The 14,169-nt window shown below is 43.6% G+C and overlaps 1 protein-coding gene across 1 annotated transcript in view; it reads right to left on the bottom strand.

Moving 5' to 3' along the window:
- lrp1ab (low density lipoprotein receptor-related protein 1Ab) overlaps positions 1-14,169 on the bottom strand; it is a 180,346-nt gene that overhangs the window by 90,504 nt on the left and 75,673 nt on the right. Inside the window, exons 7-14 of the mRNA XM_080764626.1 lie at positions 12,247-12,409; positions 9,033-9,255; positions 6,867-7,056; positions 6,258-6,401; positions 4,818-5,054; positions 2,966-3,146; positions 2,213-2,435; positions 748-937 (exon numbers count right to left, since the gene is read on the bottom strand). Coding sequence (XP_080620752.1) covers positions 748-937; positions 2,213-2,435; positions 2,966-3,146; positions 4,818-5,054; positions 6,258-6,401; positions 6,867-7,056; positions 9,033-9,255; positions 12,247-12,409 — 1,551 coding nt within the window. The remainder of the gene's footprint in view (positions 1-747; positions 938-2,212; positions 2,436-2,965; positions 3,147-4,817; positions 5,055-6,257; positions 6,402-6,866; positions 7,057-9,032; positions 9,256-12,246; positions 12,410-14,169) is intronic.

Raw genomic sequence — 14,169 nt, 5'->3', positions numbered from 1 at the left:
TTTCAGGCCTACAGTAGGACCCGTTAGCTGGGAGAGAGAGATGAAGTGGCCCCCCCTGTTGAAGACTCCTGTTATAAGGCCTTATAAGAGATGAGAGATACTTTTACTTCTACTCCACTACATCTCATAGGCAAATATTGTACTTTTACTTCACTACAGTTATTTGAAAACTAGTTTGTAGATTTAGATTATTATTTAAAACGTGCATTAACCACTTCAACACTATATACATTTTGGTCATTTGAAAATAGCCGATCTACATTGTGAGCTTGTAGATCTTCTTTTCCCTTCAGGGGTCGCCACAGCGAATCATCTGCCTCCTCTTCTCTCACACCAACTAACTTCATGTCCTCTTTCACTACATCCATAAATCTTCTCTTTGGTCTTTATAGGCCTCCTGCCTGGCAGTTCCAACCTCAACATCCTTCTACTGGCTTTATCTCCAAAACATCCGATATGTGCCTCTGATGTGCTCGTTCCGGATTCTATCCATCACGGTTACATTTTAACAATCAACATTTTAGTCTCTGCTACCTCCAGCTCTGCTTCCTGTCTTTTCCTCAGTGTCTCTAAGCCATACAACATAGACCGTCTCACCACCATCTTGTACACCTGCTGATACTTTTCCTGTCACACATCACACCTGACACTTTTCTCCAGCCATTCCACAACATGATTTGTATACATTTGTATACATATACTTGAAACGGGAGTATTTCTACATGTGCAATATTGATAGCACTGTACCTTGCTGCTGGTGTGCGTCGTACACCCGGATCTCAAAGATGGGCGGCCTCTCGTTGCGGAGCAGGGTGACGGTCTTGGTGGCCTGGTCCAGCTTGTAGATGCTGCCGCCGCGGTACTCGTTCCAGAACAGGAACTGTTTGTAGTGACACAGGCCGAAGGCGTGGTTCAGCTCCTGACCCTCGTACACCACCTGGAGCAATCACAATGTACAGCTTTATTGGCACATCACAGCTTTACAAGTAACACAACATTGGGTGAAATTTGTTTTTGTGCATAGTTCATTCTGTTATTTATTTGTGCATAGTTCATTCTGTTATTTTGCTGTGCATAGTTCATTCTGTTATTTATTTGTGCATAGTTAATTCTGTTATTTTTTTGTGCATAGTTCATTCTGTTATTTTTTTGTGCATAGTTCATTCTGTTATTTTTTTGTGCATAATTCATTCTGTTATTTTTCCAAGAAAACCAAGAAAGAGAAGAAGAGGGGGGGGTTAGGAGATCAAGGCAAGAAAGAAAATGTATAAGCTCGTTCCACACACAAACAGCACACTCTTAGTGAATTTACAAACAGCACACTCGTAGGGTCTCTTAGTGAATTTACAAACAGCACAGCCGTAGGGTCTCTTATTTACAATACAAGCAAGGGGTTTCCAGACATTTACAAGCTTGTTTCACAAACGACACAAACATAGGCTCTCTCTAATGTTATTTACAGGCTGTACAGCCGTTTCCACAAGAAACATTCCACATAGTACCTGCTAGCAGCACGCTCACAATGACATGGTTCACTTACAAAACATAATTTGTATTAACTATGCTCGTTGTCTCAATTAAAATATACTGTACTACTACTTTTCTTCTTTAGTTTTTTTTAAATCACATTTATTTGGCTAGGCATTTCGTGATCATTACAAAGGCTGGACAAAATCCAATATCTCAAATGTGTTTGATCAAATACGACGATATTGAGTAAATATTGAGTCTATTGGGTAGAGCCAACTAACATAAAAGACAGGCAAGTTCAGACATTTACATCACGTCACTGAAATGCAGCCTTTAAGTTTAAAACAAGGAAAAGACAACACTTATGCCATATCACATTATTACGATATCCATAATCCCAGACGATATCTAGTCTCGTATCATTATGTATATAATGTATTGATGGTATTGCCTAGCCCTAATACTGTTAACCCATTCTGAACGGGAACCCGTTTTGGTGTTTGGCATCATGTTATGCTTTAGCTATTGAAAAACAGCAGATCTACAAGCTCATAGCGCGCCACCGAGTGGCGCGCTACGAGCTTGTAGGTCTGCTATTTTTGAAAAATCGAAGAACGACTGACATTTTTCTAGAATCTGATCTCAGGTCAGAATGGATTAATCAGACCAGTGTGTGTCCTAGTGGAAACCTTGTATGAATCTGATCTCAGGTCAGAATGGGTTAATATTGCCAGTCACCCACCTTGCGCTCCGTGGTGTTGAGGTACACCATCTCTATGCGGTCGTAGTAGGCGTCCACCCAGTACAGCATGCCCTGGGGGATGTCCAGGCTCAGACCGTTGGGCCACAGCACCGTCTTGCTGGTCAGGAACACCTGGTGGTTGGAGCCGTCCATCCAGGCCTTCTTGATCTTGCCTCGGTTGCTCACCGTCGGGTCCTCCTCCCAGTCTGTCCAGTACATCCATCTGGTGCACAGGAGGGAAGCTGTCAGCTCCATTCATGTCTATGAAAACAGTCTGTGACCTCAGATCAGCTCTCTCTCTCTGTGTCTCTCTCTCTCTCTCTCTCTCTGTGTCTCTCTCTCTCTCTCTCTCTGTGTCTCTCTCTCTCTCTCTCTCTCTCTCGGTTTTTCTGCTGCAATACAGTAAGCTAAATGACTTGCACATACAGTACGGTCAAGGGATAAAAAAGGCAGTAATTATGTTCATCTATACATTCCAGTAATCTCTGTCTGTCTTGTCTGTCTGTCCTTCAAATGTCCTCCTCATCTGATCGACTTCGTACTAGTATGTAGGTATTCTATGCATTGCCATTGTCACGCTGAATTAAACGCTAAATGCCTAAATTGTAAGTTGTAAATTGTAGGCGGGTGAATTGCTTGAGGACTAAAGTCGATCAAAATAAGCGATTCTCCAGAGCCGGCCACCTCAGTCGGACACACTCTCTAATGATGACCGCCGAGATAGGTTAGGTGCAATGCATAATATTCTCTCACCCGTGCTGGGGGTCGACCACGATGGCGCGAGGGTGAGTCATCTTGCCCTCGATGAGCGTCTTGCGGGTTTGGGAGGCCTTCTCCAACCGGGCAACACTGATGGTCTTTTTAGGCCCGTCGTCCGTCCAGTACAGGTTTCCTCCCATCCAGTCCACTGCTATGCCTTCTACTGTGTGGATACCTGGAACAATGGGAGAAAAATGCCATATTGTCCTTAACCCATTCTGACCTGAGATCAGATTCATACGAGGTTTCCACTGGGACACACACTAGGTCTGATTAACCCATTCTGACCTGAGATCAGATTCTAAAAAATGTCAAGTCGTTCTTCGATTTTTCAAAAATAGCAGACCTACAAGCTCGTAGCGCGCCACTCGGTGGCGCGCTATGAGCTTGTAGATCTGCTATTTTTCAATAGATAAAGCATGACATGATGCGAACACCGAAATGGGTTCCCGTTCAGAATGGGTTAACAAAAAAGAAAGAAAAAAATGCACTCAGAGAGATGCTACAGACATGCTATGTGGCATGAGTGTGCTGTGACACATGGTCAAAACTCGGGTTTAAATATCAGTAACCCAGGTTCTGACTATACCCACAAATCATGTGCCATGTTTGATGTCCAGATAGAAATACAACCGCTTGAGATATGGCTGTGACGCAAGGTCAAAACTTGGGTCGAAATATCATTAAACCAGGTTCTGACTATACCCACAACTCATGTGACATGTCTTTCGTGTTTTCTCCAAATAGTAGTAAAACTGCTTGAGATATCGCTGTGTGACACTGGCGATAACAACACCTACACCACTGAACGTGGGTGTTACAACCAGGGAAGGAACGTAGCCTTTAACCAAGGACTAAATATAGTTCATAAAAAGGTTCGTAAAAGGTTTGTAAAAGCTTTACTTTATAATCCTCAAGAGTAAATCTGTCCTCTGTTATTTGCCCCAGCCTAATTTCTTAGGAGCAGTGAGCAGCGCTAGGGGACCAAGTCCAGTTGTAATGCCACTACCACGGTCAAGGGCAGGCGTACCCAACATGCCAATTCCCACGGCCACGGGCACCTGCAGGAGTACCCAACATGCATGTCTTTGGATGTGGGAGGAAAACAAGGTCGGGGAGAACATGCAAACACAGCCGGGGATCGAACCCCCGGACCTTCTTGCCGTGAGGCACCAGTGCCAGCCACTGCACTGCCCAGATAAATATATATTATTATTAATCCAGTAAAACCAGGAAAGCGTCCGTGTCATTTGAGATTTTTGCGTCGGCTACTACTAAATAATAGAGGATATATACAAGCTTGTACATCTCCTATTTTTGAACGTTTTAGAACAATCTTTGAAAAATAAATGTTTAATTTTTTTTTTTTTAAACGAATCTTCTCTTATGGGGGTCACGGGGAAAAACATTTTCCGATGGGGGTCCGAGGCCATACAGCAGATATCAAGGGGGGTCCTTTGAGAACTACTGATTAAAGGTATATTCAGTGATTTCACTTAATTCAAATATCACTTATTTTTTTGTTTTGTTGTGATAATCCTCTCTACTATAGAGTGTGCTGACCATATAAGGAGTTCCTCCCTGTCCCCAGTTAACCCCTGGGGGTCAAAAAACCTTAGGTTTCGTTTTTGACTCTCTATCCTGATTGGACGAAGGCTTAGGTCCCACAGCCAAAAACGAAACCTAAGGTTTTTTGAGTGAAATCACTGAATATACCTTTAAGGCATTAAGGCATAAGGCATTTAGAATCAGCCTCAGGTCTTAATGGGATAAACTACATTCATAGTTTCCAGGGCCCTTCTCAGGTCAGTCACATGAAATAACAGATTGCATCCTTGACCCTCACCTTCTTTCAGGATGGTGTCTCTCTCCGTGCCGTCGATCTTCTGTCGGCCGATGATGTAGCTGGTGGCGTCGGCAAAGTAGATGAATTCACTGGCGGCGTGGAAGTCCAGAGCTCTGGGGTTCATCAGGTTCTCAATGGGGATCATGTACTCGTCGGGGACCTTGGCGTTCATGTCCATGCCCCTGATGATGCCAGGACGACCCTTACCATACACCAGGAACAACTCATGGTCTGGTTCTGTAGTAGGATAATAAATAAAAAAAAGATTTGAACCCGGTTTCTGAATCTTTAAACATTGAGCTAATCAAATCCTCCAGAAAAACGTGGGCAAAAATCCTTGATTATGCGGTCTAAAATCCTTGATTATGCGGTCTAAAATCCTTGATTATGCGGTCTAAAATCCTTGATTTCGCCATAAAATATGCTGGGATTTTATGCGGTGAAATTGGGGGTTGTGAAATATGCGGAAAGTTGTGAAGTAAGTGAAAATCCCACCCGTGTGAACTGAGTGGTGCAACTCTGTGTGAGGGTCCCGGAACTTCCGAAACGGACTTCCGAAACGGACGCAGAGTTACCGTGTGGGGGCCCCCGGAACATCCAGACCGCCAAAAATGCGCTCAGGGGGCTGAGCCAGTTCCGGCGAGCCGCCCCGCGTCCGAAACGGTAGAGAAATGAAAGAGCTACCGTGTGGGGGTCCCTCTACTGTACTGTCACACCCGGAATCACATAATGGCTGCTAAAAACGTCATGCAGCTCAAAGCTTCACATGCAGCTGTGCACAGTGTGAAGCTCAACAGTACCACGACAGACAGACAGACAGACAGACAGACAGACAGACAGACAGACAGACAGACAGACAGACAGACAGACAGACAGACAGACAGACAGACAGACAGACAGACAGACAGACAGACAGACAGACAGACAGACAGACAGAGTAGCAGTGGAGACAAAATATTTTTTTGGAGGGGGCTGTAATGGGTTTGTTTAGGATGTGTAAACATTTGACTAAAACAAACCTATAATTATGGAAGAACAACAAAGTTCCAAATAGCATACTAACCCAACAAACTCTTTGAGAATGTATGAGGAAATAATTCATGTTTGGAATTGGCATGAAATATTCCAAGATTAAAGAATCAAGATCTTTACTGTTATAACAGCACAGTTTGTTTTTCTCTAAATTCTCATGGCAGAATAATAACGAAAAGGACAGACAGACCGACTAGACTCTTCAATAAACATAAAAAGACCACCCCGCCCTCAGATTAACGTCAACATTACTCAAAGATGTAAAACTTGACTGGTGGAAGTGGAAAAACTCATTTTTATACTTGGTAATCAGACTATGTAAGAATCAGGCTTAATCCTCAGCCATCCGTCTCCTCTCATAGCTGCTATTTTACGTCTCCTCTCATAGAGGGCTGCTATTGTACTTACTCTTGCAGGACTTGCCGTCACTGCCTAAGCTGAAGCCGGAGCGACAGCGGCAGGTGCGCGTCTTGTGGCTGTTTCCCAGCAGACAGATGTCCGAGCAGCCTCCGGCCTTGCCGAACTGGTCCAGGGCACATGCGTGGCTCCGCACTGAGAATGGACACAACATGCACAGACACTGTGAAAACGGCGTTTACAGTGCACTGCAGGGCACTACAAGGTAAAAAAAGGAATCAAACATTGTTATCCAATGGTAGGAACGTGGAGGTCCTGATTTTCAAATAATTGTAGTGGAGTACTGCAAGTACCTGTGCCTGAGATGTAGTGAAGTAGAAGTAAAAGTACTGAAAATTGGAAATACCTCAAAGTTGTACTTAAGTAAAATGTACTTGATTTAAACCACTGTCCAGTCCTAAACAACTTTCAGACTGCCCCACCCCAAAGAAATAAATCTAAATCTTTCAAATTATTGTTTAGCCATCGGCTATTTAAACAATTTGAAAGATTTAGATTGTTTTCCCCAAGCTCCCTCGGAGCATGGCATGGCGACATGCCATGTGTGACCATGGACAGTGGCGGCCCATAGGCGGGTGCATGGCAGATTGGCAGTGATACCTGGAGGTTGGCGCCTCTGGTGGTAGACGTGCAGCGCGGCACCTCGGTTCACCCGGGTCACCACGTGGAAGTCGGAGCTGTTGAAGCGGTTGACTCGGATCACGCTGGTCTTGGGGTTGAGGTTGCCCTCGTCGGAGTTGGTGGCGTACAGGTAGTTCTCGAAGACGGTCAGCCCGTACAGGTGCTCGATCTTTTGAAGGGCACAGAGACGACGACGTGTTTTTTCAAAGTATCTTATCAACTCGATGAGTAATACCTTCTCCCCTGCCGTTATTAACACAAGCACCCACGTGAACACACGCACCCACGGTGCATGACTAACAGCGTGGATAATGGCTCTTGTGTACTCATTTGTCTTGTGCGTGCCTCTTTTGGCAAGACTTTGAGAAGATTTTGAGCTCCTCATCACAGGCTATTAAATCAGTGTCTAATCTAAGCTTTTGAGAGAGCAAAAGAGAGAAAGAGAGAGAGAGAGAGAGAGAGAGAGAGAGAGAGAGAGCAAGAGCATGCGAGAGAGAGATAGTGTGTTTGTGTAAACTTGGCGCATGGCAGCATAGCTCGACTTCCCATCTGGCATTTAACAGACAAGGCTTTGGGTTTTTTTTCTTCACAAGGGTCTGTTCTGCGGCGCTCTCCTCTACTGTCAGGGAGATGTATGGGCTGGGATCATATTAAACAGCCCCGCTCCCCCTCAGCCCTGCACCACTGCAGCCCTTGATTTCATTACAATCATTAGTCTGCTATGAGAGTGAGCCAAGCTTTTGCTACGGCCAGACTAATATGTTTAGAGAGGCACTGGCCAGGGACATCACACACTCTTTAAGTAATATCAATCAAGGGAATAAAAAGGAGTTATCCCCTTGAGGGAGTGACTCTCTCTCTGCCTCAAGATATATACTAGAGGACGACTGGGAAACACGATGACAATAAATCAATGACTGGTGGCAGTTTTCTTTGAGCGACCACAGACACTGTATTATATTCTCGTAGCAGAGACGGTGGAGATGTCAGCGAGGGGGGCAGTGGTGTTGGTGCGATGTGTTGATGTTTAGTTTGTTGTTGGCAACTCAACAGGTCCAACGTTTTAAGGAAGGCTGAACTATCATGCGTTTGATTGATTCATCGATTGATCTGTCAATCGATTGATTGAATACATTATTAGCAGGATTGTTGACAGTACGGGTGGTACGGCCAAAGGTTACGCTGAAAGGATAACACAAAAAGCCAGGGGGGCTTGTGTCCTTGTATGAATGTATGTACAGTTTAACAATAGTCTGTCTGTCTATGAATTATCCGTCCGTCCATCCATCAATCCAGTGTTCATTTCATCGACTAAAACTACAATGACAGAAAGAAATTTACATTTCACAAATTCAGATGACTAAATATGATTAAAACTAAATTATAATTCTTTTTTTTACAAAGGACTGACAAAAACTTTTCTGTAAAAATGAGCACTGCCTTCCATCAATCCATCCATCCACTCTGTAGACATTTTTAAAGCTCAGCTCAAGACCGACTGCTACACTCTAGCTTTTAGTTGAGCTTTTAAAATCCTGTTGTTATTCATGTCCTCACTGTATTGCATTACCGTTATTATTTTAATGTTTTATGCCTTTGTTTTTTTTCTCTATTCTCTATTGCTCTGTAAAAGCACTTTGAGCTGCATTTCATGTCATGAAAGGTGCTGTACAATACAAATAGTTTTAAAGGGACACTTCACCCTTTTTGCAAAAAGATATATGTTAATGACGTTTAGGAGCTTTAGAACATTTTCCTGGGGGTCTTTATGTGTGTATTATGTGGTTTTAGATATTTTAGATTGTAGCAGTGAGCCTGTTGTCTCTGATGTCATGGACACTGGTCTCACTACCTTCCTGGACTACAATTCCCATAATTATTTGGTGCACTGCTCCTCCTTGTGGATAGGGGGGAGAGCTGTCTTACTGAGACATGTAGTCCAGGAAGGAAGTGAGCCCAGTGTCCATGACATCAGAGACAACAGGCTCACTGCTACAATCTAAAATATCTAAAACCACATATTACACACATAAAGACCTCCAGGAAAGTGTTCTAAAGCTTCTAAACGTCATTAACATACATTTTTTTGCAAAAAGGGTGAAGTGTCCCTTTAACATTATAATATTATTATTCGTCCATCCTCACCAGCAGCCCCTGGATGATGGTGTGCCGGTTCTTCCCCTCGTAGTCCACCACCTCGATGTAGTCCAGGTAGGCGTCGGCCCAGTAGACCAGCCGGTTGACCAGGTCCAGCGTGATGCCGTGGGGGAACACGATCTTAGAGTCCACCAGCTTGGTGCGGTTCTGACCGTCCATGTCGCAGCGCTCCACCCGCGGCGTGGAGCCGTAGTCCGTGAAGAACACCTTCCTGCAGCCCCAGAAGATAAGATGGACACGTTGACATGTTTAGCACATTCTGACCTGAGATCAGATTCATACGAGGTTTCCACTAGTGGACACACACTGGTCTGATCAACCCATTCTGACCTGAGATCAGATTCTAAAAAATGTCAGTCGTTCTTCGATTTTTCAAAAATAGCAGACCTACAAGCTCATAGCGCGCCACCGAGTGGCGCGCTACGAGCTTGTAGGTCTGCTATTTTTCAATAGCTAAAGCATAACATGATGCGAACACCAAAATGGGTTCCCGGACAGAATGGGTTAAGCATTATGTTATACTTTAGCTATTGAAAAATAGCAGATCTACAAGCTCATAGCGCGGCACAGAGTGCAGCACTACTAATAGCTCTGCCATTTCTTTTTTTAATCATGAAAATGTAGCGTAAATCTTTCAACATAAATTATTTCAGAGCGAATATTTGAGCGAACTCAAATATTGGAGTCTTGGAGCCTGGAGGAATAACATGTTTTCAGATGGTGGTCCGCGGCCAAATACAGATAATTCTGGGGGTCGATCCTCGACATGGAAAAGGTTGACATGCAATAGGGACTGTGAGCTTGTAGATTTATTATTTTTTTACACAGGACCCATATCATACGATGTAGTATAAATCAAGCTTCAGAGTGGGAATGTGAGAACAGGGACTGCATCCGTTGCTGCATGTGTACTTCCCTCTTTGCGTGTGTCGAATTGACCCGACCGGGTGGAAATGATGACACTTTTATTCCATTAATGAGGCATAAATGGGATGCTGATGCATCAACACGTGTCTCCAATGACGATGAAAATGGAGAAGTGATACCGTGAATTAACCCATTCTGGGCGGGAACCCATATTGGTATCTTACCCCCTTAGGCCGGGAACCCATATTTGGGTTCTGTACAGTAGTATGTACAGTATTCAAAAATGTAAATTTTTTGATGCTGCTATATAAATATTTGAAGTTTTTCCAGAAACGAAACCTTAGGTCAGGATTTAGAGGCGTTTTTAGAATCGGCCTTAGGCCTAAATGGGATAAGGAACGACATTTTAGTGTCATGTCCTTTATCCAGGTGTGTGTGTGTGTGTGTGTGTGTGTGTGTGTGTGTGTGTGTGTGTGTGTGTGTGTGTGTGTGTGTGTGTGTGTTCAGTGACCATCCTATATGCGTGATGTCTGTCCTTCCGTTTGGAGGAAGTGCATCGACAGCCGTCTGCATGCTTAGTCAGCACAATGTCCAATCATTAGATCCCCCCCGGCCGGCCTGAGAAAGCTGCTACGGAATACTACTTAAGCCTGCTATAGGCTATGTAGGATGCGAGTATTGATTTCACCACAGGTTTGCGTCAAAATGGTCACGCCCTTTCACGGCTGGGGAGCTTGACAACCACCCTCCCTGGTACCAGGTCAGCAAATAGGACATGACAAAATATTAATTATTTTGTGTTGCTTGAGAGGACATCATGACATCGATGAATTGAGTATCAAGGAGTCACCCCGATTGGAAAATGCATAGGCTTTCTTGGGTTTAAATCCTCTCAGCAATCCTGGTATTGAACAGTACTTTCCTGTGCTTTTTTTTCTGCAAACTGATAATAAAGTATTCAATCAATCAATAGCACCGAAGTCCTGATGTCACTCGTTCGTTCATCCCCTGGTTCATGGAAGTTTTTCTCTACGGAGAATAACATGGGGTCCTCTTAAAATCAAGAACTGTGGTCCAAAAGTAAACAAACTGTCTCTGCGATATCGTCGGGGAGGTGTCTCTGTATCGTTTACGACAGTCAGTCATATTTGATACAGTTTGTTTCTATACAAGTTCACAACGCGTCGCAGTGCGACACTTTGTGAGCTTGTAGATCGGCTGTTTTTAGCAAGTGTAAAATCAAATCAACTTTCCGATGAATTGAAAACGGTGGACCCAAGTGAAAGGCTTCATCATGGTGTCGTCCACAGTAACAGTTTTGTATTGACTTCGTTTGAAATGTACCCATTTTGCAAACCGTTACAAAACGTTTCAATCAATCATCAGCCATTATGAAGGCATCAAGGCCCGCCATAATACATTTTAGTCGACTAAATGAACTGCAGATTCAGCCGACTAAAATCTTATGATATTTAAGTCGACTAAAACTAGACTAAACATTTCATATTACTAAAATGCGACTAAAACGAAATGAAAACTGTTCAAAAGACTATGACCTACTGTGGGGATTAGCAGGAGAGAAGCTGGAGGGGAACTGGCTTATTATCACATTGGGATTTGAAGGGGAGAAAAGAGATATCCGTTTTACTATCTGGGAGGGGGCTTGGGGTGTTCAACGACATAGTCCTTTAATTATTTACTGTATATTTTCAACCTTTTACACGCAAACAATAGACCTCACGTCTTATGTTGTATTAGCTTTAATCTGTCACGTTAACTAAGGAATCATGGGATCCGAGTGTGTGATTATTACTGGGCCAAGCTGCCCCCTGAGATGTCTCATCAGGTAAAAACTAAAAGTCTAATCAAAAGGCCGCCATGCAACTCCACAAGAGGGTACGCCGGTGCCTTAAAATTCTACACCATTTGGCAACCTTTTTTGACATACATTGAGAGGATGAACGCGGCTGACATCAACAATCCTTAACTTGTTACACTGACCCTACTGTAATTGTTTTATTTTATTTTATTATTATTATTTTATATATATATATATATATTTATATATATTTTTTGTATTATTATTATTTCTTTGCATACTTCTATTATTCTATTATGTCTATGTATATTTGTATGTGCCTTTTATTTCATATGGTGCAAGATACCGGGGTTGTGGCTCTTTCAGAGCGTGTACTCTGGGGGGAGGGGAGGGGGAATTTTTTTTTTTTCGAAAAATGTTGTATAATATTTTCATGTGTGAAAAATTAATAAAAAAACTTTGATTAAAAAAAAAAAAAGGCTGTGATGCAGCGTAGCAGCGGCGGGGCTGACTGACCCCATGGCCGGGTCCAGGGCGATGCCTTTGGGGTTGTACAGCTCCTGGTCCAGCAGCGTCACGCACGTCTGGCCGTTCTTGTTGCAGACAAACACCCGGTCGTCCACATCGTCCACAAAGTAGAAGTTTCCGGTCAGCCAGTCGATGGCCATCTGCTCCACATCTGTGTGGGAGGAGGTCAGAGAGGACGGGGTGGGAGAGATCCAGGAGGAGAAGAAGAGAGGAAGGAGAGGAGACCGGTTAGAATCAGAGTCTGCTTTACGTACAGTATTGTCATATCACAAGTAAGACGCGCAAACGCGGGAAGCGAACGCAGCTATACGTCCAAATATGGAGTGTGTTGCATCAATCACAAACAAATCACTCAGCTCCATATATGGGCACAAAAGGAGGACACACAGACAGACAGACAGACAGACATGATCTGCTAGGTCTCATAGTAAGTGCTCACTGAGTTCGCAACTAGGTTTACACAGAAGTAATGGAGTGGGTGAGATTCGTTTTTTTTTTGTGCGTCGTTCCCATCGTGTGTGTGTGTGTGTGTGTGTGTGTGTGTGTGTGTGTGTGTGTTAGGCTGCGCAACAGTGACACTTGGTGGTGAAAAAAATGCTATTTCCGTGCTCGGACGGCCCCAGCCGGCAATGAGGGGCTGCACCACTCAAAAACTAAATCAAAATATTGACATGGTACCTGAGATAAGATATAAAGGTGCGTGAGCATAGCAGCAGATGTATATTGTGCTTTGAGTAAAGGTGGAGGTGCTAGAAAAAAATACTAAGAGAAAACAAAACATAGGATTAGGTGCAAAATGCCAGTGCGTGACGGTCGCATAATCCAAATAAAGTAGACAGACAGTAGATAGATAGATTCATTTTCGGCCGTCACTGGTCGGATTTCTATTACTGTGGTGTCCACTTGATTGTCACCGTTGTATGTCTCCAGCTTGACTCCGTCTATGACTGGTCGAGCTAGGTTACTTTTTTGAATGCAGCCCCATCAGTGTCTCTGAGTTTTGCCAGTGACAGCGACTGGACGTGACTGTACGGACCTCGGCGGTTTTCTGGAAGCACGTCACCCATTGTTCGTCCTTAGAGTCTTCTATTTTGATCTTTAGTACAACTCTGTACTTAAAGTCTGAAAAGATTATGTCGCATTTGGAACAGCAGTACTTTCCAGTCTGATCTAAACCTCAATCAGCACAGCTGACCCAGAGCACGGCCCAATGACCACCCACTGGGGAGGGAGACGCACAGCAGACATTAACCCTTCACTACCTACTGTACCACAGGATGAAGTACTGTAGTAGGATATGCTGTAGTAAAAATGGCAACACACTACAGTAAGATTCTGAATAACACAGAGGTCAAAGTATATATTTATTCAACATCGTTGTTGTCCCTTTGCGCTACATCACATTTATTTCCCTGTAGAGGTGAGAATCAGGATACGTAAAAATGGAAGGCTGAATTATTCTACAGGCTGTTTTTCAAATCAATGATGGGCCTCGGGTCAAGAAAGAACGTTCAAGTCAAGGAAGCAATATATCAGTCAGGTTAAGTTGACCAAAACACGGTTAACCCATTCTGACCTGAGATCAGATTCATACGAGGTTTCCACTGGACACACACTGGTCTGATTAACCCATTCTGACCTGAGATCAGATTCTAAAAATGTCAGTCGTCTCTTCGATTTTTCAAAAATAGCAGACCTACAAGCTCGTAGCGCGCCACTCGGTGGCGCGCTATGAGCTTGTAGATCTGCTATTTTTCAATAGCTAAAGCATAACATGATGCTGACACCAACATGGGTTCCCGGTCAGAATGGGTTAAGGGGTCCTTTGGTCTTTTCAAGGTATTTCTGATTATATGGCATGACTCTGAGCGGACAATTTAACACAAATCATTTGAGCTACAGAGACTCATA

This window comes from Protomyctophum bolini (genome assembly GCF_963924005.1).
Source record: "Protomyctophum bolini genome assembly, chromosome: 5".
NCBI classification, from domain to species: domain Eukaryota; kingdom Metazoa; phylum Chordata; class Actinopteri; order Myctophiformes; family Myctophidae; genus Protomyctophum; species Protomyctophum bolini.
Note: the sequence above shows the minus strand (reverse complement) of the source record. Positions and strands in the feature narration are given on the sequence as shown.